Source organism: Nannobrachium achirus, assembly GCF_963921795.1.
Source record: "Nannobrachium achirus genome assembly, chromosome: 5".
Classification (NCBI taxonomy): domain Eukaryota; kingdom Metazoa; phylum Chordata; class Actinopteri; order Myctophiformes; family Myctophidae; genus Nannobrachium; species Nannobrachium achirus.
In genome coordinates, this window is record NC_137814.1 from 21,983,110 (window position 1) to 22,011,094 (window position 27,985).

Below are 27,985 nucleotides of genomic sequence, written 5' to 3' on the forward strand. Positions count from 1 at the left end.
AGGCCACTGAGCTGTTTTCAAATACTAAGTTGTATCCCAATATACTAAACCAGGGTTCCCCGATTAGTTTTCCCCAAGGGCCGACTTATGTCTAGGGTACCAAGCCGAGGGCCACAACATTGCAGGGGGCAACGGTGGTGTTCCCGCTACTCCAGTGACAGTCGTTGTCGGGTGAAAATCTTGTATGTCCAAAACCGTTCGTTTTGCATTTATCATTTTAAAAACGATTTAAACTAGTGAAAACAGCCGATCTACAAGCACACAACGCCTCGCACAAGCACACAACGCCTCGCGGTGCGAGGCGTTATGTGCTTGTAGATCTGCTGTTTTCACTACTTTTGTGCAATGGCCTTTTATGATGAAGCAGGTCTTTACTTTGTGAAAGAACGTACACATTTGGAGATACGAGGTTTCCACCCAACAATGACGATATACTAGTGTTGTTGCTGCTCTTATACCACCATTATTACTGGGGTTGGTGGGGGCCAGACAGTAGCCCCCCTCGGGCCGCAAATGGGCCGCCTATTTGGGAACCCTGTACTAAACCCTATTGTTTTGCATTGAATACGTTGAGTTTCTCACTGACAGGTTTATTTTAGTTTATTGTTGAGAAGCCACCAAGGAGTAATTATGAATGTTTTCCTCCCTGGTAGATGAACTTGGTGTTTATCTAAATAAAGACAAAAGCTCCCCTCAGATGATCACAGTGTTCAGTTGTGCAAGTGGCAAATACAAAACTGTGGATGTCAACAAACTGGCAGCCAAGTGAGTATTCTTTACCTTTGCTGCTGTTAAAATTGCATTAGTTGTGAAAACTACTAAAACTAATTCGATTTTTGTTAATGACTATTTTTATTATTCAACAAAATGCATCTACTATGTCAGCGAGTCATGAACCATACAACTAGAGAAACAAGTTATGTAGAGATTAATCTGTTTGCTACTGTAGTTTGCATCTTTTTTTTAGTCTTGCCAGGTAACCCTTGGAACCTGGGGGAGCTATACTGCTCTACAAAGGCAGAGTGCAGTAACTTTCACTAAAGTTTCACTAAGAAATTGGTTTAAAAGTGTTACAACTGATTAGCCAAATGATATAAAGGCATATTAGTGATATTACACTGATTGTATATCTGTTTTTGAGGTAATTGTTTATCCTCCAATATCACAAAGGCTAATTTTACATTTGGGATACACAAATAAGTCAGTCTGTCTGTCCAAAAACGTAGTTACTGCACTCTGCCTTTGTAGGGCATAATAAGACAATATATATTCTATTTTGTTCCACACACATGTTTAACTCTCTTAACAAGTAATGCTCTCATATAGAACATGGTAGATATGGACCAAACGTGTAGAGACGTAATCAAAAAGTGTGAGTTTCTCTGTTACGATCTATTTACTTTATCAACTTTTCCACATAGAATTGGAGACAGCAGAGGGGACCACACATTTGTCACGAGCAGGATTCCAAAAGAGGCGATTCTGGTAACATTTTTTTTTTCTAAATAAGAGTTGTGTCAGGGTGATGTAACAAATGTCCTTGGAAAAGATGTTAAAGAACTCCACACCACTGCCGCGCTGCGAGCTTGTAGATCTGATATTTTTTTTAAATGGTTAACATTTGTGCAAGTCTTTGAATGTTTCAAATCCTTCTAAGGTTTTTTTTGAAAAACCTGTGTTTCTATGTCAGTGGTGCTCAAACCTTTTCATGTGAAGGACCCCCCCCCCCCCCGAATGATATGTATTTGGCCACGAACCCCCATCTCAAAATATTTAGTTCCAGGGACTCCCAGAAGCAAAATTTGTGTTACAAATGTTCGCTTAAAAATACATATGTTAAAAGAATTGCAGACATTTTCACGACTTTTCAAAAATAGCAGATCTACAAGCTCGCAGCGAGGCACGCGGTGCCGCGCTGTGACCTTGTATATCTGCTATTTTTCAATAGCGAAAGTATCAAATAATTCTAGGCCTAAATGGGTTAAACAAATGGCAAAAACAAAAGCTGCTCATGAAAAGACATTATGCTCTTAATATCTCACTTTCATTAGGTACTGGTGGATGGAAGCTCCTCTATGAATGAGAACTGTTACGAAAGTGTGGATATCAAGAGGATCGATGCAGTCAAAGAGCTCTTTGATAACTTTGCCACACGAACCATGGCTTATGACTTTCATCATGTAATAGGCCTTGTGAAGTTTGACTCTCTGGTGAAAACCCTCCACACTTTTACAGAAAATCTGGAAAAGTTCAAGGTAATTATCCCATCCTATTATTGACATCATATGACCCATTGTCTTTATAAAAGAAAATACACAAGCAATGGCAGCCTTCCATTCCTGAAAAACGTTATTATCCTGTACATCCTGTACAAAGGTGTAATAGATTGCAGTATTATTACAATAAATTTGCTAAAGTTTAATTTGTGGCAGGGGATTGGGAGGTTGTTACTGCGTCAATGACTTCTAGTGTTTCGTCAGCTGGGAGGGGAACTGGAGAAGGTAGTGTGAACCACTTATGCTCTACTTGTGAATCTCCTCGCTGTCTGGTAAAAATGAGCGAATGGTGATAGTGTATCGGAGAAGGCGTGTGGTTGTCTGCACCTCCAAAGCCCAACAATGGGGGTTAGCAGTGACAGGGACCGTAGTAGTACACAGGTGGAATTGGTAATGACTAAATTGGAAAAAAATGTATCTATAAGAGATATGTATTAAATATATTATGTATTATGCTATACATTTATAGGATCACATTCGCAATCTTGAAGCAACTGGTTGCACCAGACTCTACGATGCCCTACATCACGGAGCGTCCGAGTTGGAGAAGGTCAAAATGAAGTTCAAAGATTGCAGACTTCGCATCATATGTCTTACTGATGGAACTGATGAAGGGTACATTTTACTGTCATGTTTCCAATTTTACTGCACTGAAAATACTGTCACCAACTATTGTAATGTTGCCTGCGACGGGGTTGTGGGAATCATGACGTGATCGTCTCCCCACAGATCAAACCGAGATCCCGTTCCGGTTGCTACCAAGCTGATAAACGCCAAAATCACTGTGGATGCAATCCTTCTCGGAGACGTGGAGAATAACATGCTGCATGGAATCAGCAATGCAACAGGTACTTTTTGAGTTTAGCTTGGATGATCTGGTCAGTAAATTATAAGGTAAAGCATTACTGTCAAATTGTCAAAGAGGCAAAAATAATAAGAATACAGAATATTTTTGTCTGTGTATAGTATAATTGGAGCCTATCTCACATCTGAATGTATGGGTTTTAGGTGGTTGCTGTTTCAAACCAAAGACGAGCATCGATGGCCTGAAGCTCTTTGAGATTGAGACGGTTCTTTCTCTGGAGATGAGGAAGCCCAAAGCCAAACTCAACCCATCTACCATCACTGAAGTTTGTTGACACTACACACTGGGTGTCTTTTACAGGGGTGTCGCACCAAATTCTGGGATTCACTGCGGGCCCCCCATGAATGTTCTTCGTAGGGGGAGGGGGTTTAACCCATTTAGACTGGGAACGCATTGTTACACATTGTGCTTTAACTATTGATAAATAGCAGATATACAAGCTCACAGTGCGGCACTGAGTGCCCACTGCAAGCTTGTAGATCTGCTATTTATTTATTTTTATCGTAATTTTCTTTGTCAGTGGTGCTCAAACCTTTTCATGTGAAGACCCCCAAAATGATATGCATTTGGCCACAGACCCCCATCTCAAAATATTTAGTTCCAGGGAAAGAAGCAAAATTTGAGTTACAAAATTCCGCTTCAAAAATACACAATTTTTCAAAAATGTATCTACTCTGTGCCACGCTGTGAGCTTGTAGATCTGCTATTTTTTAATTGCTAAAGTATAAAATAATTAAGGCCCCTCCACCTTGGGCCCTGGTAACTCCCACTTTTCCCCCCCTTGTGACGCCAAGTCAGAATGGACCATTACATTTTGGTCCAGTAGCTCTGTTTGGAACATTCATAAAATTCTTGGCATTAGGAAAAAGGGGGATACTATATAAATATATATGTTTTTCCCAGCATGAAAAACATGGGTAATTTGTCAGTTTAAGTCAGGGGTGGGCAACTTTGATGATGGCGAGGGCCACTATATTTCCACCTTCAATCCAGAGGGCCACATTGCATATTGCTACTTCCTACTTTGTCATTCTAGTATTTCATACAAAAGAAGCAAAAATAGCAGATCTACAAGCTCAAAATGCGCGATGCGTTTTGAGCTTGTAGATCGGCTATTTTAGCTTCGTTTGAATTGGAATCCTGAATTATTTTTGTTTTTTTAATTGGAATCCTGAAATGTAACATTTTGATTTAATACCTACATTGAGAAAAAAAAACAAAAAAAAAAAAACATTTGAATAAAAAAAAAAAAACATTTGAATACTATAGTCATTAAGCTACTAATATAGACTGACAGAATTAAAGCAGGTCATGTTTGGAATTGTAACAGTTGAAATCAATAATATATTCAATATTCCGGTATTAACCTGCGGGCCGCATTAAGTGAAGGTGAGGCCGCATGTGGCCGCCAGTTGCCCATGTATGGTTTAAGTGATTGATTGAACATGGTGGTGTGTCACATTCTAATGACTCTCTATTGATTATCATTTACAGAGGGTTTTAATGAGCCTCTTTCGCAGTCGTGGGTATGATGAATTCCCCGAAGCTTCACTGCCAAAGGAGTTGAACAACAAAGTGACAACAACGGAGAAGTAAATGACGCAATCAATCATTAAAGAACTCAATCTACATATTCATTTAACATTTAAATCGATGTTTGGTTCTAAATTGATGATTGTTGACTATAATTCAATTCATTAATTTACATTTTTTTGTGTTACAGATGTTTTTCTTTTGTATTAGTTTTACAGATACTACAATAGATTATTATATTAACATAATTTATATTGTATATTACATTCTAATTGTATGATATTATACATTCAAATGTTGGCTCAAACAAGTTTCCTCCACCTCCCCCAAACTACAGCCCTCCCCAACCATTACATTATAACAATTATATTTTTTTCTTGTAGTGCTCTGAAAAAGAAGATTCAGGAGTGTAAGAGTGGGCGTTTCATGGAGAGGCCCAGACGCATCCTGGAGGAGTTGAAGAGTCTGCATTGTGATCCCCATCCATTCTTCCACATCTATCCATCAGATCCAAACTCGGATTCAGAATGGGAGTCGGATTCTGACTCTGAGTCAGACTCTGACTCTGAATCAGATGTAGAGCCAGAGTCAGACTTGAGTAAGTGGTTACAATAGTTTGGCATGTAACATTGGTACCCTTTGTACAGTAACTGTATTGGTTCTTCATGATGTTTAAAATTGTGGTTTAACAGTTCTACTGCCAGATTTATTATTTATTTATTGGGGCTGATGCCAGCAAAAAGCAGCTTACCTTTGCGATGTTATAGAAAAAGATCTATTCATTATTTCCAAACAATTTATTTTTATTTTTTATATGTGTACTTTAGCCAAGCTGGCGGCAGAGGGCAGCCTTAAACAAAGAATGGATGTGAATTGGGCCGCTCCGCTTGCTGTCGTTCAGAGCATAGAAATGCATAATCTAGATCAGGTCCACAGAGAACAGCCAGGAAGTGAATTGGACATCATTGATGGTCACGTGTGGTGGAGATTTGCCGCGCGACCCCTCATCAGCTTACAGTCATCAGACAAGGTAAAAGAACGAGCGTTCGTATTGGCAACGAGCTGGGTTCAAGATGGGGTGAGCGGGAACGTCCGAAGCGGTAAAAGAGTTAAGGTTTTGCATTTCATTGAAATTAATTGATACTGACTTTGTTGAATATACCATTATTTTTGGCTTCTACAGGCAAGGCAGGCCTTTGAGTTGTTCATGTGTTCCTTCCTCTTCCAATGATATGTATGGTAGATGTCAACTTTCCTCTACTCTTGCTGAGAACAGCATGGGCAAGGTTCTGCCTTCCCCTTGTGAATAGTCAGGTGGTTTACAGGGTTCTCTTCATGGAGGCCAGGAAAGACATTTTAACCAGACAAACACCTTCTATATGCTGCATTTTTCTTTTACAGCTATAGAAGCTGCAGATTTCTTGCCTGCCCGTATCTCTGAGCTGAATCGGGAGTCGAGCTTGACAACCTTTCTCGTTGCTGGTCCAGTTGGGTTATTACAATGATAAACAATGACCACCTTTAGTCAATGGCTTTATACTATAGTAGCACTTTCCACATCAGATTTTGAACAAGGGTCCATTCTCTCTCTACTTGGTGCTGTTACAATCTAGGTAGATAGCAGATGCCCTTTCCAGAGTAAACGCCATGAATCATACATAGTCCAACTAACAATACGTTGTTGTCGAGGAATGGACGGACCTTGACTACCACAAGGATGCAATAATGCATTTTGTTCAGGTCAGATCTGGCAAGCTGTTTCTCCCAATCACACCCAGATTTTGGGCAGCCGTACCGATCGCCAAATAAAAGCTGGGTTTCCGAGGCTAGGGCAGCCGTACCGATCGCCAAATAAAAGCTGGTTTTCCGAGGCTAGGGCAGCCCTACCGATCGCCAAATAAAAGCTGGGTTCCCGAGGCTAGGGCAGCCGTAGCTTAGTGCTTATAGAGGCCGCCTGTTTGAAGGTCCCCTCCCAGCCCACCCGTGCCTGAGTGTCTCTAAGTAACACTAAACTAAATTGATTGCCTTTTCTACTACCTCTGTGCAAATTGTGCTAAAATTCAGAGGGCCAATGAAAAATAAATACACAAAGGTAAGGGGTGAATCTGCAAAGAAAGATAACGCACATCCTCCGTTCTTCAGGTGCCGAGCTAAAACTGCCAACGCAGTAATACTAGGAACAAAGAAAGTAGCTCGCACTCACTTTTTTTAGTCTCTCCAAACATTTATTGACAAGCAAATAATTTGCTTGTCAATAAATGTTTGGAGCGACTAAAAAAGTGAGTGCGAGCTACTTTCTTTGTTCCAAGGGGTGAATCTACTCCATAAAGTTCTAGCAAGTGATCTGAAGCTAACTTGTTACTTTTTCCCCCAGCTTTCTGGAAGATCGCCATGGAAGGTCCTCCTGGCACACCGTATGAGAAGGGAGTCTTTGAGCTCTACTGCCAGTTTGGTCCTGACTATCCAGTGAAACCTCCTCTTGTCCGCTTCGTCACACGTGTATCCTCATTATGCACCAGTTAGACATGAATTCACACTGATGTTATATTGAAAGTACTAAATATATTAGTTTCATTTCAAGTTCATATTATGACATGTTTAAAATATTGAACACAATGTATCAGAATTTTCTTAACGTAAGCAAAGATACTTCACTGCAACATCAACAGCGTGGGCCGCATCTGCCACAACATATTTGACCGCAACTACAACGCCCAAATCACCATGAGAGAAATCCTGGATGCCATATATGGACTGCTCATCATCCCCGAGCCTGAAGACCCCCTGGACAGGTTGTTTTTAAGGCTTTGATTTAAAACCAATCATGGCCAATGGATGTTTATTTAGTGCATTTCGTACAGTCGATTGATAGTGCTTTGCATAAGGCATAAAAAGGCTATTTAAATGTGGCCTTATTTTAAGGAAATGCATGCTTTTTATACATTATGTTAACTTCATTGAATAATCCATTTGAAATAATGATTATCTTTCCCTTTGGAAGCATTTTGGCGGAGGACTTCTTGACCAGTCGTGATCGGTACGATCAAGCAGCCAAGGACAACACTGAAAAAAATGCAGGGACCTCTATCGATGATGTGGAGAAGGTGATGAGTTATGTATTTTAGTGAAATTATAACTTGCCTTGCAGGTCACTGAGCAACTTGCCTGCTAAAATGAACAATTTGTTGCTAAATTGATTCTGTTTTCTTATTCGTTGAAAGAAACTGGTGGGTCAGACTCGTGGTACTCCACCCCAACATCTGATTTGTCCACTGACCAAGAGGCTGTTTGTTGACCCAGTTAAAACAATCCATGGAACAGTGTACGAGCGCAAGGCCATCGAGAATCATCTGAAAACGTGAGTACACAATTTCTCCATTTTACTGGCTGACACTGGGTCATTTTGTATAGTTTCCACACACACAAAATACACTATCTATAGTATATAAGTTCACAATGTGTCGTGATGCATTGAGCATCACGACTATTTTACTAATTAAAAAAAGAAAGGGAACATTAAGGAACCGGAATCTGTTCCGTCACATTTGGAACCGTTTCCGGGACCGGTTTTATCAAACTGTCAGAGCTGGTTATTTAGACTGCAAGTCGGGTATGCTATTACAAATTCAATTCAGGAAAATGGACCCGTAATGTCTTTAACAAAAAAAAAAAAACATCTAATCCTCTTTGTGCTTCGGTTTCGTGTTCTCGTTCTGTTAGTCAAAACTGTGAGTTTTTTCAACTGGCGATATAACTATGAATTTGCAAGGCTCAAATTAGCCGCTTTTCCCCCCCACGCAAGCACACAAAGCGCGTCCGTGTCTGTCTGATCGATCGGGGGATTGATTGAAAAATATAAAACTCCACCTGAACCTCTCCCACCTAACCCTGAATATCACTGCAGATTGTTTTGAAGTCCAGGTAGTTTTATTATTTTTTATTGGCTGTCTTTTCTTATATTTTCACAATGACTGACTGAACACTCTGTTTCAGGTCAGAGCATGATCCTCATTTTGGTATGAAGCACCCCCTCGGACTAACTGACCTCAGACCAGACCGAGACATGAAGCGAATGGTGAAGGAATACCGTTCAAATCAAATTAAGGAACCACTTGTTTAGAACAGGATTGGAGGCAAATATTTGTTCATTCTACATTTACTTGGGCAGAGAGCTTTTGGGGTAAGCTGTGGCATAAGCTGTTTGGCCCCCGTCTGATAATCGTTATCCCGAAGATATCCACAAGTAGTAGAGATAGTTTGTGGAAAAATCCCACCATGTTTAGGTACTGTAGGTATGATTGTCCCTGCTGGTTGTTCATTCTCGAACATGTCCAGTTCATTGATGTTACTGAAAAAGATTACTTTTGCTTCTGGCGTTGATCCATTCAATGTAAAGAATACTTGCTAACTGCAGTGCAAGTCGCCTGGATCTTGTTTTTTCTTTCTTAATATGCATACTTACCTGGCTACGTCTGTTATTTTTGTTGAGCTGTTAATTGATATATAGCCCTTTTAGTTTCCTTTTGTCTGAGTAGCCAAGACCCTTTTCTGTTGTGCAATTACAGAGTATGAAGTTATGACAAATTTAAAAAGGCAAGAAGTTTCAAACAAATCCATAAGGATGTCAAACTATCACTGCCTGATGAAGCTGTGTGCACATAGAAGGATAATATTTAACATGCAATCACCCATCATTCTAAGGCTATGAGGTGTGTTGGTTTTATCAGTGGGTCAGCAGATGTGTGAGTGGTCAGCTGATGAATGCAAGGCGTTGCATATTGTACAGCCTAAACTAGGGAAACGTGGCTGAAGCCAAACTAACAGGAAGATGGCGCTGGATAGAAAGGAGAGACGGGACAGTGGTGTTCTTATTGAAGCACTTGATGACCACCGTCCAGCCCAAAGGGCTTGGAGCCGTCGTCATGGTTCTTCTGGACAGTTGGCGCTGTTGGGCAGAAACCTATCTTCATATTTCTATGTTTTTCGTAAGTTTATGCCCTACTAAAGAAGCAAATGTGTTTTGTGTGTGTGTGTGTGTGTGTGTGTGTGTTTTTGAATTATTTACTTTGAATTTGCTGTGTGTGTTTTTGAATTATTTACTTTGAATTTACTAAATAACTGTGTTTGATCCATTGGACCACAGGTTCTTTATTTCTTTTTCTTTTTCAATTCCTGACAAGTGTTGGACATATAAGGTTTTCACCCGACAGCGATGAATTTGGCCTCATTGCCATGTGACATTTAGGGAGGAGGAGTGTTCTTTGGACTGTTGTCTGTCGGTTCCTCTGTCATCAAGTCCTTGAAGTACTTGATTAAACGCGCGCCACTGTCTCAACCAACCACTCATTCGTCTGCTGACACACTGATGGATACACCTCATAACTTCAGTATGGTTTTGGATAGTTGTAGTAGTAATAACCCTGTACACCTTTTCAGTTAAAAAACCAGGTCTTCTGTGTTTGTCCTGACTCACGTGCTGGGTCATAACACATGGGAATTGCAATCTTATGGGGTTGATAATACACAGCAGAGGTATTGGTGTAGGCTATACCCAAGTACAGGAATGAGGAACAAACCACAAATGTTTTCCATTGTACTTTTATGTGTCATAATGGGGTAAAGCTGCATGTATTTAAATTAACGAGTCCTAATTTTGAAACTCAAGTGCTGACGAAGGGCAAGCGTGCCATTGCTTGTTAACCGTACATACTGTAAATCAGATGTCTCACTGCACAGTACATGTTAGATTCACCTGTGTTAACCCTTTTGATGCATGTACTGTATGTGAAATGTTTTGGCTTAGTAATGCCTTTGCACTCTGTATACTCTGTATTGTATTACAATTATTTTATTGGCTTTGCCTTCTATTTGATTTCTATTTCACTTATAGATTTGGTTAAATGTTCAGTCCTGTTCAATTCCAATCACTATTTCTTTTTTACAAAGTTTTATTTGGAAGTTGCTGTAGTGTGTTTCGTGTAAATCATTTCAGTAGTGTTGAGTCATTCTTTCTGAAGAAGACATGTAGCAAATCTGTTTTGGTTAAAAAAAAGAAACTACTCAAGTCTGCCTTATTTGTCTCAAGTGAATTTGTGGTGGGATTAATCAACTTTCAAAATGCAATTAAACTTCCAAGTGAAAATATATTTGTGGTATGTTCATATACTAATGTTTACCTGTAATTATGTTCCCATATGGGTGTCTTGTTTTTGGAACTGTGAACATCCCTGTATCCAAGATTGAAGCCCTGAGCTGGCTATAGTAATATTGTATACAACCAGTAGGGGGCTCATGTTGGCTTCATATGTTTTGTTATCTCCAGGGCAACAATATGAATCACTTGTAACAAAAGAAATGAATGGGCCCTGACAGGAAGAGTTGTAGATGCATTGCAACATAGTATTGTTAATCATGCTCACATACGTCTCAATGATGTCACAGCCTGCTATTCATAATGGAGAACAAAGGTAATTTGAGCATTGCTAAATCTTGTAGTCTAGCAGCACTATGTCACGATTGTCACGTTATTCTTCTATGCTGGATTTGAACCTGGTTTCTTCTGATGACATTTTTACCACTGAGATGATGGCTGCTTGAGATTAAATCTTGACCATCAGGTCAAAATTTGTCAGATCCTGTGTCTAGGTGAAACGTGACTTTAGACACGATCTAAATGTCTCAATAGATGAGCAGCAAAATACAACCACCCCAATTGTGTTATGTTGTATTAACATACTCTACTATACAGATTGGACGTTATGTAACTCACAAGTTATAGTGAGGCTTAAAGTGATTTCATACATTGCATAAATATTTGGTTCTAAAGTGGGGTCTGGGTGGGGACCCACATTCGTCCTTGAGGGGGTTCCAGGGGGGTCCACAACTAAATTAATGTAGTATTGAAATCATTTTAACCACTTTAAACTTATTTTTTTTTAACTTTGGCCAGTTGAAAATATAAGATCTACAAGCACATAATTATGATACATTGTGAGTTTATAATTTGAAACATTTTGTAAAATTGCAAACATTGCAAAACTCTTTATTTCAACTGGGGATTTGCAGCCAAAATACATGTATAACAATTTGCAGGTTCTTGACAAAATGGCAATAAATAACTATTTAATTCTCTTTGTAAGGTCATACACACTTGCCCTCCACTACTGGCCTGCTTTCTGTTCTCAATTCATTTGACTTATACTGTATCAAAATAAACTGCAATTTGCAGAATACAAGATTCATAGTTGTCATGCTCATGATGACATTGGCCTGACTTTAAAATACGGACTGAATCCTACAGCCATTTCAACACCTTAGCCGTTGCATGATGTCACAACTGCAGAGGACGAGTAGTGGTCCCTCTATCCACTGCATAACATTGGATGCAATGGACTGGTTGATGCAATTGAAAAGGCTACTTTCCAAGTTGGAACAAAACATACACCTGCTCACACACACAAACGAACCACTCTTGCACTACATAAAACCATTCCACATTCCAATTCACACTGTTATGTCCCAATCACTGGGCCATGTGCCAGGTCCCCATCAGTAATGTTACAGGTCAGTTATTAACAGATCTGACAATACAACACATACCTCACACATTCTCCTTAACTGACTGGGTCACAGGGCCACTGTTGGTGCTTAGATTAATATTGATGTTGTACACTGAGCAGGGTGGGCCTTGGCCATATAGGCCTCATCGATACATGTTGATGGAGAAAGGAACATTGTTGGACCAATTTAGATTAGGTTAGCCTTTACAGTATGTGCTTTATTTGGTAAATACTCTAGAATTTAGAATACTTTGTTATTAACACAGTATTTTTTACCTTCTATACTACATAAATGTAATATCTGTGTGTAGTTTCATACTGTTATATTGTGCACAGCTACTTTCTTGTTAATTTAGTTATTGTTTTGCTTGTCTTTTGCACAAGAGAGAGAAATAGACTTAATTTTGTTGTAAGAAAAACATAAAATATATTATTTGTTTTGATACCATTGTGCTAGTTGATGATGCATGTTGTTAACCTTTACTTTGGTGGGCCAAATCTTATTCTGGCAACACCCAAAATACTCTGATCTGGTCCTGACACTAAATTCCATAGCACAGGGGTCTTCAACGTTTTCAGGCCAAGGACCCCTTAGTTGAGAGAGAGAATGAAGCAGGGACCCCCGCAACCTTTTCATAGATTCTATATAGTTACATTGTTTGACAGCACAATCATCAGTGTATTTTTGATTCATGCCAATTTGTGTTTTCAGATATTTAACCACTTGAACCATCACCGAAAATAGCCGATCTACAAGCTGCGAGGCGTTGTGAGCTTGTAGATCAGCTATTTTTGGCTAAAGTTCTCAGAATATGGACACTATGGTTCAAGTGGTTAAAAAGGAGAAAAAAGTTTCTGTCACACAAAGCTTTGGAGGACCCCCTGTAGTAACTGAGGACCCCCTGGGGGTCCCATACCCCCTGTTGAAGACCCCTGCCACAGCATACTGTTTTTCCACTGTTGCATATCTTCATGTTAGTACACAGTGGCATAGCTGTTCCCCTCCAGTGTTTGACATGTAACACCATGAATATACAGTATACCTGTAAAGCAGCCGGTTGTTATATTGAAAAGGATAACATGCTGAGAAAAACATCAACTGTTTAAAAAAAAGAGAGAAAATGTTACATTAACTTAATGACACATTTATCTCTCAAAGCGCCTGAATGGGGACGTTTTCTTTGAAGATGTGGCTTATGTTTAATTTCCCACGCACAGTGAGAAACTCTGCTCCAAATTCCACCTGTTGTACATGTGCAGACATTCAGTGATCACTCTCACCAGTCACCACAGAATTTGTAACACTGGTGTCAAGTGGGCAAAAACAAGATGAAGACTCTGCAAGGATGTGTTAGGGTTAGGGTTCTAGGTCCCCCTGATAACCTTTTCATTGCTTTTCTATTTCTAGTAAAATACAATAGAGGGTGTGACATCATCATCGTACCAGGAAGTTATGCAGAAACGCCTACTGAGTGCCAAAAAACTACTTTCTGGCCTTGAAAGCCCATACATCCAAAAAGTAAAGTCCTATCTGATTGCTTTAAATGATGTTAAACAACGTTAAGCTCACTTTGCCACTCGATTTGCCATTCACTTTAAGCATGCGCATACCCTCTATATCCAGCTACTGAAAAAGGTAACAGGTATGCTTAATATATTGCACAGGATGATATCAAATGTCAGCACCTATTATGCAAGGTGGTAAACTTAGGTTATGCCACCTAGACCCTCTATAATTTCAGATATAGAGTACAAAAGTTAAGTCAAGTTCTCCATAAAACATGTGTGCATATAGTTTTGGTCTTTATTTATTGCCAGTTCATTCATGTTAGACATGAGTATTGCATTAGTAGGTTAAATGCACAAAGGCTAGTTTAGGTGCGGTCCAAGGTCTGCTGTTAAACCTCACATGACGTGGATGTGATTGTGAGATTGTAATGGAAGTTTTTATGTTACTCCATACACATTTGACAGTTAATAAATATTTCTACCACAAGATGATATGACATCATGGTGATTAATTGCTGAACCGCAGATGTGCCAGTCTTCTCTAATTTGAGTGGTTTTCTCTTCTGCCTCGGGCATGTACAGTGCAGTATGAGAAAGACTGAACTCGGGAGAAAGATTCTCAGGGATAAAATGCAATTCACACACCACATGGCATGGCATCATTGTTTTTAATGGGTTTTGGGTAGACGTGTTGGATTGCAACCAAAAATGAAAACGGTAACTATTTTTCTCAAATGTGCAAAAATTGTGCTTTGAATCATTGCTTTTGGCTTGTTCTAGGACTTTTTGAATCTTCACCCTGCAGCTACTCTTCTTTTGTGTGTCATCATCAGACGTCAAGCTCAGTAGCGTACAGCCACGCCTTTGTTGCAGGTCACACATCGAAGAGGCCGGCTTCTTCGACACGTAGCCAGGCCGGGAGGCAAACCAATGTCCTTCTGACCACCAGCTGGCCTCTCTACCTATTAAGCCAGCATTTCCCAACCTAGAGCATACATGGGCAACTGGCGGCCAGGGGGCCACATGCGGCCCTCAAGTTAATACTGGAATACTGATATATTATTGATTTCAGCTATTACAATTCAGTACATTTTAGTAGCTTAATGACTAGTATAGTAGTATTACAATGTCATTTTTTTATGTCCAATGTATTTGTATTTAGGTTCATAAAGTTGATTTCAGGATTTCAAAAACAACAAAAAATAATTCAGGATTCCAATTCAAAAGAAGCAAAAATAGCCGATCTACAAGCTGCGATGCGTTTTGAGCTTGTAGATCGGCTATTTTTGCTTCTTTTGTATGAGATACTAGAATGACAAAGTAGGACATAGCAATTTGTAATTTGGCCCTCTGGATTGAAGGTGGAAATATAGTGGCCCTCGCCATCATCAAAGTTGCCCACCCCTGACCTAGAGTATAGGCTGGGGCCCATTGGTGGGCCGTGAGGACCCAGCAACGGGTTATTTGGGGTGGGACCCCAAATAATTGGCAAAACACTATGATTGAACATTAATATTAAATAATATGAATATGAAAGCTAATGTCATGGCATTTTCTTTCCCTGTTCCAGTGATCCAAGCTGGCACACATAACAATCGGATTGACGGATCATTAATAACCCCCATTAAGACCTATTAAAGGCCACTGATTCTACAAATGCCTTCTAAATCACAGTTCTTGCTCTTTGAAGATTTTTCCAAAATGTTGATAAATAGCAGATGTATACAAGCTGGCAGTGCGGCACAAAGTGACGCGCCGTGAGCTTGTATGCATCTTGTATTTTTGAATAGCCGATGCTAAAATGAGGGATGCTTTCCCGGTTTTAATGGGTATGGGCATAAATATTTCCTTGCTTGTGGGCATAAGGTTCAAGATTTTCAAGTTGGCCCTGATGACCCAGAAAAGGTTGCAAACTGCTGCTATAGGGTATAGGCTATACTATAGCTTCATAGAAAGGCGTTTTCTCCAAGAGGTGGTGGTGGGAAGTTGGTGTGTAGGTCGGGAGTATTAAGGAGAAGTGAAAATACACAAAGGAAGTTGGATGTCCTGTGATGTATTGAGGATGAACCAAGATCTCTGACCTAAGAGATTGGGAAGTGGTCCAACAATGCATAGTTGAGGTTCCGCTTCTGTGGCCTAGAAGGCCACACAAGACTGGAACAATGATGGCACGATTCCAATGGGGGGGGGGGGGGGGTGTGTGTGTGTGTGTGTGTGTGTGTGTGTGTGTGTGTGTGTGTGTGTGTGTGTGTACATGCATTTTCCATATGCTACTGCTTACACTTACAGCCTATGGACCATTTTAGCATTGTGTCTGTTGTGGGTGGGCACATATGTGACAATAAACCTCCCTCCTTCCTTCCATAAGATTTCAAGCATGCATTTTTGTATTAGGCCTACTTTACTAGCTCGCTCTGTTTCCACTCCCTTGCTGCCTTAATAAAGCTGACTGACACCATAGAGTCATTGATAGACTGACACAACATTGATTGCATAACAGTTTCTTTCTCCCTCCCTCTCTGTCTGTTTCACCGTGACGCGCGCGCATGTGTGCGCACACGTAGGCTACATGCGGCGCATGGTTCCCAAACTTTAATAGGTTTGCGCTGTGAGCTTGTAGATCTGCTATTTTCAGTTCACTACTTCTAATACATTATTTTGTTTTCTAGTTTATGGAACCTTTCGATTTTTGTTTTATTTATTAACAAAACAACTTAGAAAAATCATTGCCTTTTTATTCATGAACATTGTTTGGGAATGTTTTTTGAAAAAAAGAAAATAAAATAAAAACAAATTGTAGGAGACAAAAATTAAGAGACCCATAAAAATGTATGTCCGCGATCCACAAATGGGTCCCGACCCACAGGTTGAGAACCACTGACGTAGGCTACCCGTACCGCGCCTTCAAACGCTGCCTGGCATCCCCGCCGCGCCGCGTACAAGGGCAAAGGCATGCATGGACATTGGGCAGGTTTGTCGAGGCGCAGCAGCAGCAGCAGTAAGGGTGGGCTGGCTGAGACGGGATGGGCGAGAGAGGGGTGTGTCATTCCCAAACTATTGTACATTCCTGTGCACGCATAAATACACCAGTCCAAGAACCAGGCGTGCGCTGCACTGAAAAAGAACTTCCACTTGATACTAGTCTTTCAGGACCTAACTCTGTGCGGTCCACAAGTTTTACCACTGATCAAAGCAGGAAGAAACCACCCATAAAAAGTAAGAATTCATTTCACAATACTTTTTGATTGAACCGTTATAGGCTAATGCAGTGTTTCTCAAACTTTCACATTTAAAGGTCTCCCCTTAACTCTGACAGTGTAGGCTACAATGGAAGGTTCCATTTGTACACTGTCAGAGTTACAGACTTGTATGGGTCAATTTAGACCTCCCTAAAGGAACCCACAGAGTCCCTGCTGGGATCCACTTTGAGAACCACTGGGCTAATGTAACGTTTGCATAGCGCTGTAGGCTATGTAGAGTTGCTATCACAGCTTGCTTGCATTTTAGAGGCAGGTGTCATCATACCTCATAGACTAACGGTGCATAGACCAGACAGTTATGTTTATTTATAAGGCAGAATGTTGACTAGACTCTGGATCTCAGTATGGGTCTAAATAGAGAGTGATAGCCAATGTGTTAGGATAGGTTAGGACTCAAATTATGTCCAAAATCAAAACATTATATTTTGAATGGTTTAATGTTCTGCTCATGCTGTCTGTTATAGCTCTGCCATCAGTGTTGAAAGTAACTAAGTACATTTACTTAAGTAATGTACTTAAGTACAATTTTGAGGTGTTTGTACTTTACTTGAGTATTTCCAATTTCCAATACTTTTACTTCTACTCCACTATACATCTCACATCCAAATATTGTACTTTTACTCCACTACATTTATTTGAAAACTTTATTTAGGCCTACTAGTTATTTTGCAGATAGGCCTATACATTATAATATTATAAAACACACATGAACAACTTTAGCCCTATTTTATACCTTGACTATCTGAAAATAGCCCATCTACAAGCTCGTGACGCGTTGTGAGCTTGTAGATCTGCTATTTTCAAACATTTTGTAGGCCCTACTTTTACTTTTGGTACTTTAAGGACATTTTGATGCTAATACTTTCGTACTTTTTACTCAAGTACAATTTGCATCTCTGACTTTTACTTGTAAACAGAGTATTTTTATATTGCAGTATTGATACTTTTACTCAAGTAAAAAATTAGAGTACTTTTTCCACCACTGTCTATTTTGTATTTTAAAGGCTATACGTATAATTTAATAAAGAAGGTATGTGCGTTATGCTGAGCCTGCGCATACTGTTATTTCCTTGAAAGAACAGTCCTCGAACTCCAGGCCAATGCAATACAGTAGCCCTCTCCAGTAGGAGCGAGATCAGAAACATTTAACACATCACTGGTCTGTTGTTCTATGAGCAACATGATAATTAAAGGAAGACATTTAACCTAACACCCCTGACCTCTAGTGTCCAGTCCCATCCCATGCAGGCCTCTTCTGGGAAGCCTTGAAAGCCACTGCTATTTGGGACAGCAGTTTATGTTGAATTCTTTCTTTAGGCAGTATCTATAGTATACATACATACACATCTGGCATTAATTGCAGCGAGTCTTAACGGTTTGCTTTATAGGAATGACATCAGCAGTCTTGGCGCCAAGTCTGGCCATTTAAAGTGGGTGTTGTTGTTGTTTGTGGGATAGCAACTTTGAATTTGAAGTGCTTATCTCGGGGCATAGCAGCATAGGATTGGTTCCAGCCGTGCTGGCATGCCAAGGAAGGCTGACTGACTTGGAGCGGGATGGTGGAGGGGCAGAGTGTGCACTTTGGGGGCACTTTGGGCTAAGTAATGACAGAAGCAAGACACAAGTACTTACTTACTTAGTGACACCTCAAGACCACCAATACTAAGAGGGAAATGCAGTATCGGAGCATCATCAGTATTGATCATTTTGAATGCTGTTCATCAGACAAACCACTGTGTTAATTTTGACAAATTCTGTAGTCTTTTGAATAACACATACAGTTTTCTAGTCTCAAGATCTTAGTCTTAGTCTTAATGCAGTGTCTTAATACAGTAGTCTTATAGTCTTTTGAATAACACACCAGTAAGTCTTAGTCTTAGCCTTAGTCTTCTGACATAGTTTAGTCTTAATCTAGTCTTAGTGGACTAGTCTTTTAGTCTTAGTCAACAAAATGAACACTGCCACTGTGTGGTCTTCGTCTGAGATAATATTAATATAATCTTATTTATTTTGAGAACTTACATCATATTTGAAATGATGTAAGGACTTAAAATGCGTCACAGAACAGTTTCCAGTAAAGGGATGCTATGCTACAGTAAAAGTCTGTACATGTCACGCTGTAGTGACGTGAGGTCATACTAGTCATCATGACTGTGATGGTAACCCAAAAGATGCACACACAGAGTACAGTATTTGTACTCTCTGAGAGTGTACAAATATGGTTGTATTTGTACACTCAAGGATTTTTTTATCATGTTTTCAGGAACATATTAAGAGCAGCGTAATTTAGTTCTGGTGTTTCCAGACATTGTAACCCCAATAATAACAATAATTATATTCAGCCTACAGCAATTAAGGATACTATATTTTTATCTTTTCTTTTCCCTGGCTTGTTCGTTTTCTCAGAGTTACAAATGGATCAATTAACACAGGATTTGAGTGTGCAGGAAATTATGAATAATAGTCTTGATTTGGTCTATTTCAAATTGGCAATAGAGCTTTTGCTCAGAGGGTAAAGCCAGATTCATATACTGTAGCAAGATGTGTCTGAACTTTTACAGTAATTACATTTACAGCTCTGCACCCGGAACGTGTTGAATCCTGTAATGCTATTTAATCCTTATGTCATGTCATATCCATATGCTTCTCACTGTGAATGTAGACAGCCATCCAGAGGGAAAGAGACGGGCGTTTTAGGGAGGATGTTATATTGTAATACATACTCAATCTGTATTATTGTATGAGTCACTATGATCAGTAATGTTTTTGTCCAATGTTTGGGGGATTTAGAAACAATTGACTGGGAGGGGAATGTCAACTGACCAGCCAATGAACTCGGTAGGCCACAGAGTTGAGAAATCATGTATACACACAATTATTCACTGATGTGATCGCATACACAGTTACACAGATACATACGGTATTTCTGCATATTATACAGAAATAATACTTGCGACGTGTACATCCATGCATGCACATGCGTAACTGCAGACACATGCATTCACAGACTCTCATAAAGATATCTCACACACACACATATACATGCACATGCGCACGCACACACACACACACACACACACACACACACACACACGCACATGCATACACACACACACACACACACACACACACACACACACACACACACACACTCACACACAGAGTCAATATTTACCTTTTCAAAGTCTCTTTCCCAAAACCACTGTGCTCCCACTGTTAGACAGCCTTGTCCAACTCAAATACTATCTGACTTGACCACGTTGCCCTCAATGGCAGAGCCGACATATCAAAGTGTCGAGTGATTAATCACAATTGTTGTTACATCACAGGTAAATCAGTGGGTGAAATGATTTTAGTGTTAGACTATAATATGTGCCATATCTTCTTGCATGCCAGTTTATCACATGCAATGCAACAGATGCATTTAGACACGTTCACAGCAAAAGTGTTGTACTGAAATGATGTGCTTTATATGCTACATCATTTAATATACAGTGATGTTTTGTAAGAAATTGGCCTATATCAGAGTGTAACTACAATTACATGTTTTTCCATTCCAAGCATGCACCATGTCAGTGACAGGTTGAAAAATAAGCCCACAGTCTGTTGCACGGTGGTCGCACACGACATTTGACAATCTACAAGGTCACAGCGCATTGGTGATGTGACGCGTTGTGAGCTTGCAAACCTGTAATTTTCAGCGTGTGACCCCGGGGTGCAACAAAGTATCTTTCACCCTCATTCCCTTCACACCTTTAGTTAAGCGCAGGAGTGCTAATGTCCAGCACTATGGATGTACTGAAACACAGAGCATCATTCATTTTGAGAGCAAAACATAACTATTTAGTCATAAATAAAATTCTGTTTAGTTTTAGTCATATTTTATTCAATGTTTTACTTTTAGTCTAGTTTTAGTTGAATAAATATCATATGGCTGGCCATGATGGCGTTGTAGTCCTTGATTATGTATGCGACGCATTGTGAGCTTGTAGATCAGCTATTTTCGGAGTGTGACAGCCGCATGCAACCCATTATAAAATGACTGTTCTACTGGATCTCTTCTCCACTAGTCCCTCCCTAACATTTTTAGTCAAGTTTTAATTTGTTGACAACATTGTCAGTATATTTACCGTAGTCTCAGTAATCATAGCTTAGTTTTTATTTACCCCTTATTTAGTTTTCGTCAGTGAAAAGAAGGTAGTCGACGAACATTTTTTGTCATAGTTTTTGTAGACAAAATTAACAATGCAGAGAATCATCCCAAGTTGAGCAGTGAACAGATGTTCTACATCGCTCGACACACACAGCAAACAACATCTTGTTTGCAAATCTGAGAAGCAACAAGCTCAACTAAACATCTTGCTTGTGCATTTGTTTAGTGAGAGAGTGTTTCTCCTCACTGAGAGCATTGCAGCAGCTCATTACAGCTCGCTGCTGTTTTACAAGAGCCAACCAAACTCCCATTGGGACTTTAGTGTTTGGGTTATATTGGCCGAGACTTAACAGCACTAGGCTTCGGTCCAAGTGTTGCCTTTAATGTTTAGATTGAGGGAGAGGCGGGGAAGGAAAGAATGGGGAAATTGGTAGAGGACGTGCTGGGAGAAGTACCTCTGTCTGTAGCCTACTCTTTTTTTCACTCCCTCAACTTTAATCTCGGACACATGCCATTTGACCCTGAGTCCATGCATAGCCTATACAGTATGTATCGTATTATTAAAGTTATACCATGTAACCTTTTCATAAAACAAATCTTAAAATTGTTAAAACTGTTAAATCGCTAAAGTTTTAGAACACCCACTCCGTTATTTTCAGCTTCTAAAGCCTTCTCTTTATATGTTTTCTATGAGCCGTGAGGGGGGGAGAATTTCGCGGCAAAATTACATCATCTGCATCATCTGTATACGTTAGCCAATCACATCGCGGATCATACACACATGATACACTACCGGCCAATCACAGCGTATCTGCCGTCTCTTCAGGAAGTAGCCTCCCTCAGCTACAGTGTTATGATGGTGAAGGATTCTTAACCTCTTAATCCCCAAATCCTGGCCAGAAAATTACGTTCTACCCCCTCCACGGATTCGTATCGGTCGCGGTGGTTTGCGGCGCCGCTCCGGTGGTCCGCGGCGGTGATCCGCGACGACTTTGGGCGAAAAACGGACGAAAAAAGTTTAGCAACTTACACAGTATAGCTTTAATAGCACAAGGTATAAGACACTCGGGTGGTGCAGGGTTAAAGTTCCTGTCCGACCACCGCAGAGACTAGGGTTTTGAATCCTCTCTGGTTAGGCCAGGCATTCCAACAAAGACAATTGTCTGTTTTAATGAGAGGGAAGCCTTGACTGTAAATAGGCATCTTTAGATAGGCATGATGTTTTATGTTGCACTGCAAGTGGCTGAGGGGGAACGGTATATCTTAATGTACTGTATGTAAGTACATGGAGAAATTGGAAAATAAAGTGATTATTGATTCTTGATGGTGGTCTCTGTTACTTACTGCACTAGAGTGAGACTCCTACAGGATGGTCGGGCAGAGTTGTTCAAGATGAGAGTGGCGTCAGGCTGTGACATTCCTACAGCTCTTCAGCCCCGTCCACCTCCATTGTAACCGAGACATTTTTCACTCGACTAAATCACGTCTTTTCCACCCTTTTAATGCATTCACGGGCCTCTCCAAGTTAGGCAACATTATTATTTCACATATTAATGTTTAATGTAAGAAAATGTATTGACTTTATTGACTTTTAAATTATTTACTTTATTGACTTTAAAATTTACTTAAATTAACTTGGAGAGGCCCGTGAATGTGTTAAAAGGGGGAAAGGACGTGATTTAGTCTACTTACCAGTGAGTGAAAATGCCTCAGTTACAATGGAGGTGGACGAGGCTGAATAGCAGCAGGAATATCACCAGACTCAGTACGCTAAATGGTGACGTCACGTCCGCTTTCCACGCTTACAATGGGAGTCGACGCAAGTGTCAGAACTCTCTCTACCAGTAAGACTCCCTAATCGGGAGATAAGCGACCGTAGGTCACTTATCTCCACAAATAGGGCAAAAATTTGTTTTTCCAAAAACTTCCGGATCCATGTTGATGACATGAGTGTAGACATACTGTGTAGTGATTTCCGTGATTTGAGGGCCAAAACTGTAGGAGCAGTGGCCAAAAATGTGTTTTAAAAATCGGCCTGTAGGTGGCGCTAGAAGAGGGCCATGTGAGAAATGAGGGGTGGGGTGTCCGCGTTGCCTTGGCGGACGATTAGGTACCGGCCCCGGCTCTCCCGGACGCTCCTAGCCTGAGTTACGGCATTTTATGTGAGCTGCAGTGGCAGGGGGTCCTCCACTGGGGGCGCCACCACTTTTGCATCCGTTCTGGAGCACCAGGAGTGGGTGGTCCCCGGGAATTCCCCGTGAGCAGCCCCGTTGGGGTGGTCATTTGGTAATTTTTGCACATTTGGTATTTTTTTTACACCTGGGGGTCCCCCAGGGACCTGGGGGTCCCTGGAACTCTGGGGGTCCTTGGAGGTTGTAGTTTCGCAGGCAAGGAGTTTGTGTGGAAATTTTGGCATGGATCGGGCCAACGGTGGCCGAGATATGAGCAGGGCAAAAGTGTGACGTGTGAGGTGTGACGGACTGACTGACGGACGCACGGACACCTCGAGCAGCTTTCTGTAGTAAGTGCGACCTACGGTCGCAATCAATGGGTCTGGGTCGGAGCACCTGTTCACTAGGAGGAATAGCGTGTTTCGCTGCATGCATCCTCCCGGTGAAAACAGTGTCAAGTGAAAAGAAGCAGCCTTGGCATCATGTGTATCAGAGGAGACTTGTGGACCAACTGTAGAAGTATCAAAGGATACGGGACGACACTAGAATACATGCAGGCCCAGGCCAATCATTCAGGGATTGTCGATAAAAAGAAAAATGGAAAAAACTATTGGCAAATAAAGAGCACACGGTAATAGTGTGCTGGAATCACTGCCGTTGTGTGACTTATGTTCAGTTTGAAGGAAGATCGAGTTACATTGTGATTATCGTTGTAGGATATAAAGGGGGGAGGGGTGGGTGACAGGATGATGAATGCACAACAACTGAAGTACTGTACCGTTACACCCAATATGTGCACATTTACACACGCACGCACACACACACACACACGCACACGCGCGCACACACACACACACACACACACACACACACACACACACACACACACACACACACACACACACATTGCTACCCAGCAGCTGGGCTGAATGGAGCAGATGGATTCCAACAGCTCGTATGGTATGCAGAGGAGGTACGTGCATGTTGGGCTGCTCAGGGGTAGTTTTGGGTGACTTGGTCAAGAGGCTAAATAGCACCCAGAATGCTCTGGGAGAAAGGCAGCAGACGGTCGGGGAAAGTGCAAGCCTGGAATGCGGTAATTGTGGGAAAACGAATGCAAGAAATATACACAAGCACATATACACAAAAGCATGAGTACCAAGGAACAACAGAGAGGAGGTACTACTGGGGAGAGTCATGGAGATGATATGAAGTTTGTTTAAAACTCATGTGAATCTTTTGGTGGAGCAAACCACAGCACAGAACACTTGACCCGACCACTAACATGCTTATCGTCACTGTCGGGCAGAAACCTTGTATCTCCAAGTTTCAAATTTGTATGTTTTGTCTTTAAAAAAAGTCCTGCTTCATCATACAAGACTGTCGCACAAAACTAGTGAAAATAGCAGATCTACAAGCACACAACGCCTTGCGCTGCTGTGAGGCGTTGTGTGCTATTTTCACTATGTCAAACCGTTTTTAAAATGATAAATACAAAACGAATGCTTTTGGACATACAAGGTTTCCGCCCGACAACAACGTTATGCAATCTCACTACTCCTGTTCTGGAGTTTTGACATCCACAGGCCAGGCGTTCGTGTCTCTCAGAGACAAGCCCTGCTTTTCTTCTCTTCTCCGTTCCCATCTCTCCCTTGGCTTTTATCGACCCATCTCTTCTTCCATTCATCCTACACTGTCTGTCTATTGTCCAACCATCGACCACATTTCTCTTCTTTAACACTCTCTCTTCTTTATCTCCCTCCCTCCCTCTCCCAGTTCATTTCAAATCAGATTTACATGTACATTGATAAGGCGAAGAGAACAGGTATGGCTTCCTCTGATTGCTGCCACTGTTTTGGACAGGGCGCTCAGCTCTAGGTACAACTGAACTCAAGGATCCACAGGAGTGGAAAAAGCAGCACACCAAAATGAAGATCTGATGCATTGTTCCATTTTAATCTGAACGCTAACACGTTTCGGCACGAAGCCTTCTTCAGAGCAAGTTAAAAGTACATTCATTGCCAAAGTAATTGTGAAATAAAAACAATCCAAAATAAGAAATGTACTGTATACAATAAAAAAGGAGGTAGGCCTAATAGAAAATACTAAGGAATGTGTAAACTGAGCTGTGTTATACATGTAGAAAACTTAAAAACTAATGCCAAATTAAAAAAACGAAAAAAAGAAGAAAAAAAAACGTTTTTTACATATTTTATTCAAAGAGACAAATAGAAATAAAACACCTCTTTTGATGAATGTTGCAAAATACTGTATAAGTGAAGATACTGTAACTTGTACACTCTCTCCCTCTCGCTCGCTCCCTCTCTCTCTGTCTCTGTCTCTCTCTCTCTCTCTCTCTCTCTCTCTCTCTCAATTCAATTCAATTCAATTCAATTCAATTCAATTTCAATTCAATTTCAATTCAATCCAATTATCTCTCTCTCTCTCTCTCTCTCTCTCTCTCTCCCTCCCTCCGTCTCCCGTCTCTTGGCCCAATCAGAATGCCAGGCGAGCGGCTGGTTTCCAGGGGCACGGCGGACGTGGGGCGTTTCCACGCGGCGGCGGCCCCGCCCACCAGGGTGGAGGTGAGCATCCTCACGGAGGGCGAGAAGAAGCAGGAGGAAGGAGGCTGCCGCCGCTGGTTCCACAAGCTGTGCCCGTGCTGCTGCAAGCGCCAGGGTGGCACCGACGTCACGGACAAGGTGGAGCTGATCAAACCCCCAGCCCCACTCCCCGACACACCCAAACCGCTCCCCGAACCTCCAAAACCGCTCCCCGATACAGCCGAGAATTCGCTGCCTCAGAACGGCGGGGACGACACCGAGATGAAAGGTACAGGGAAAGAGGGATGTTTAACAGTCACTAGTAAATGATCAGTTAGTTGGGTCATTATAGGTTTTCAGTGTGGGGTCATTGAGGGGGTTCCAGGAGGCCCGATTGATTGATTAATTGATTGATTGATTGATTGAGCAGTTTATTGAAAATTAATTTAAAAAGATGAATACACAAGAAAGCCTGTAGGCTTGTTACTTGCGCAAGCAGAGTTTGCAAGTACTGCGATCGGCTGGGTATGTACGTATGTATGTATGTATCTATGTATGTATGTATGTATGTATGTACAGTATGTCGGTGTCTCTCTTGTTTAAGACCGTAGCCCAATCAGGGACCAGCATCTCTGGCAATGTCATCATTAACAGGCAATGAGGGACCAGTATTCCTGTACTGGTGATGCCAGTCGTGATGTCATTGGCATCACCAGTGGTGCTGCCAGTGGTGAGCGCACCTCATGGTGTCTCTTCTTCAATCCCAAAAAGGATTTAGACTAGCAGTTGTACCAGGTAGTCTCAGCATTCAGAACAGCAGTTGTACTAGACATTAGTCATAATGTACACCTCATGGCGCGCTCTGCTTGCGCGGAGGTAGGCCATACATGGCCTAAGTTGGCGCCTCGACAGAGTGCATTTCTAGTTTCCATTGTGGTCCTTTGGGGGAAGGGGGACAGGGAGCAACAATACAAATTCCAAAAAGTGACCAAAAAAAGTAAATACACAAAAAACTGAAAACTGAACAAATAATTAATCTAAACTTTTAATCTATATGATCAGTACTTGGTTTCAAATAAGGTAATATTATTGTCCAACCATCTTTATAATGAGATAACTCTCTCTGTGTCTCTCTCTCTCTCTCTCCAGAGATAGAGATGAAACTGACGGTGCGTTCGGTGGACCTGCTGAGCTCGAAGGCGGGGCAGAACCGCAGCGAGCACCACACAGACCAGTTCCACGGGGACGACTTGATCATCCGCCGGGGCCAGACCTTCCAGATGGAGGTGGAGCTCAGCAGAGCCTACAACGCAGACACCGACAAACTTCACCTGGACCTCAGGACAGGTGAGCAGGGGAGGAGCGGGAAGGAGAGGGGAGGAATGGGGAGGTGTGATTTTGTGATGGACGAACGAGGAGATGCGAGGGACAAAGCCAGAGTTCACACGGACGCAGACAAAGTGAACCTGGAACTATAACACAGTGGTTCTCAACCTTTTCAGGCCGCGACCCCCAAAATAATCATATATTATCTGCCCCCCCCCCCCCCCCCCTGACGAGCGCTAAGAGTTGAGGCATTAAATTTTTGTATAACACGGTTCTATTGTGAAAATAGCATTAAGTTAATCATCTGGGGCCCCCCCAAAATAATTTGGTGACCTCCCTGGAGGTCCCGACCCACAGGTTGAGAACCACTGCTCTAACAATGTATGATGGTGGGAAAAATAGACAGAGACACTAAAAACCACCAAAGAGCAGAAGCAGGTTGTTGTGAGTGTCTTAATTCCAATGTAGAAGTGACGATGAGCACAGATTATGAGCGGTTCTTTCACTCCATACTAGCCACTGAAATGGATATTGGAGACGATCTTCACAAGCCACATACAGTTCTGAGCATTTTGACACCAAAATGGTATTTTGCACACAGGCATATCAGGATAAAATGTACTTTATTTGAGACCCAGCCGTGTCAGCAGCACTCTCGCGCGAGATCTGGCAACACAGATTACAGGGCGTTCGTGAGATCCGACAACAAATGATGCCCCAATTAGGAAACCAAAAGTATACCATTTTATACTTTTGGCGAGGCAAGGAATGCGGTACAGTATAAAGTGGG

The 27,985-nt window shown here is 41.3% G+C and overlaps 2 protein-coding genes across 2 annotated transcripts in view; both read left to right on the forward strand.

The window, feature by feature from the left end:
- Window positions 1-2,759: 2,759 nt before the first annotated feature.
- On the forward strand, window positions 2,760-8,957 carry LOC308284908 (uncharacterized protein). Its single transcript, XM_080725633.1, has 10 exons — window positions 2,760-2,891; window positions 3,006-3,124; window positions 3,285-3,406; window positions 4,636-4,733; window positions 5,058-5,272; window positions 7,049-7,173; window positions 7,321-7,466; window positions 7,676-7,778; window positions 7,896-8,032; window positions 8,668-8,957. Exons 1-10 carry the CDS (start codon window positions 2,833-2,835, stop codon window positions 8,792-8,794), a joined length of 1,251 nt encoding a protein of 416 aa, XP_080581759.1. The 5' UTR covers window positions 2,760-2,832; the 3' UTR covers window positions 8,795-8,957.
- Window positions 8,958-16,834: 7,877 nt separating this feature from the next.
- LOC308285931 (protein-glutamine gamma-glutamyltransferase K-like) overlaps window positions 16,835-27,985 on the forward strand; it is a 39,204-nt gene continuing 28,053 nt past the window's right edge. Inside the window, exons 1-3 of the mRNA XM_080726866.1 lie at window positions 16,835-16,958; window positions 25,827-26,158; window positions 27,019-27,216. Of these exons, the coding sequence (XP_080582992.1) occupies window positions 25,828-26,158; window positions 27,019-27,216 (529 nt within the window). The 5' untranslated portion in view covers window positions 16,835-16,958; window position 25,827. The remainder of the gene's footprint in view (window positions 16,959-25,826; window positions 26,159-27,018; window positions 27,217-27,985) is intronic.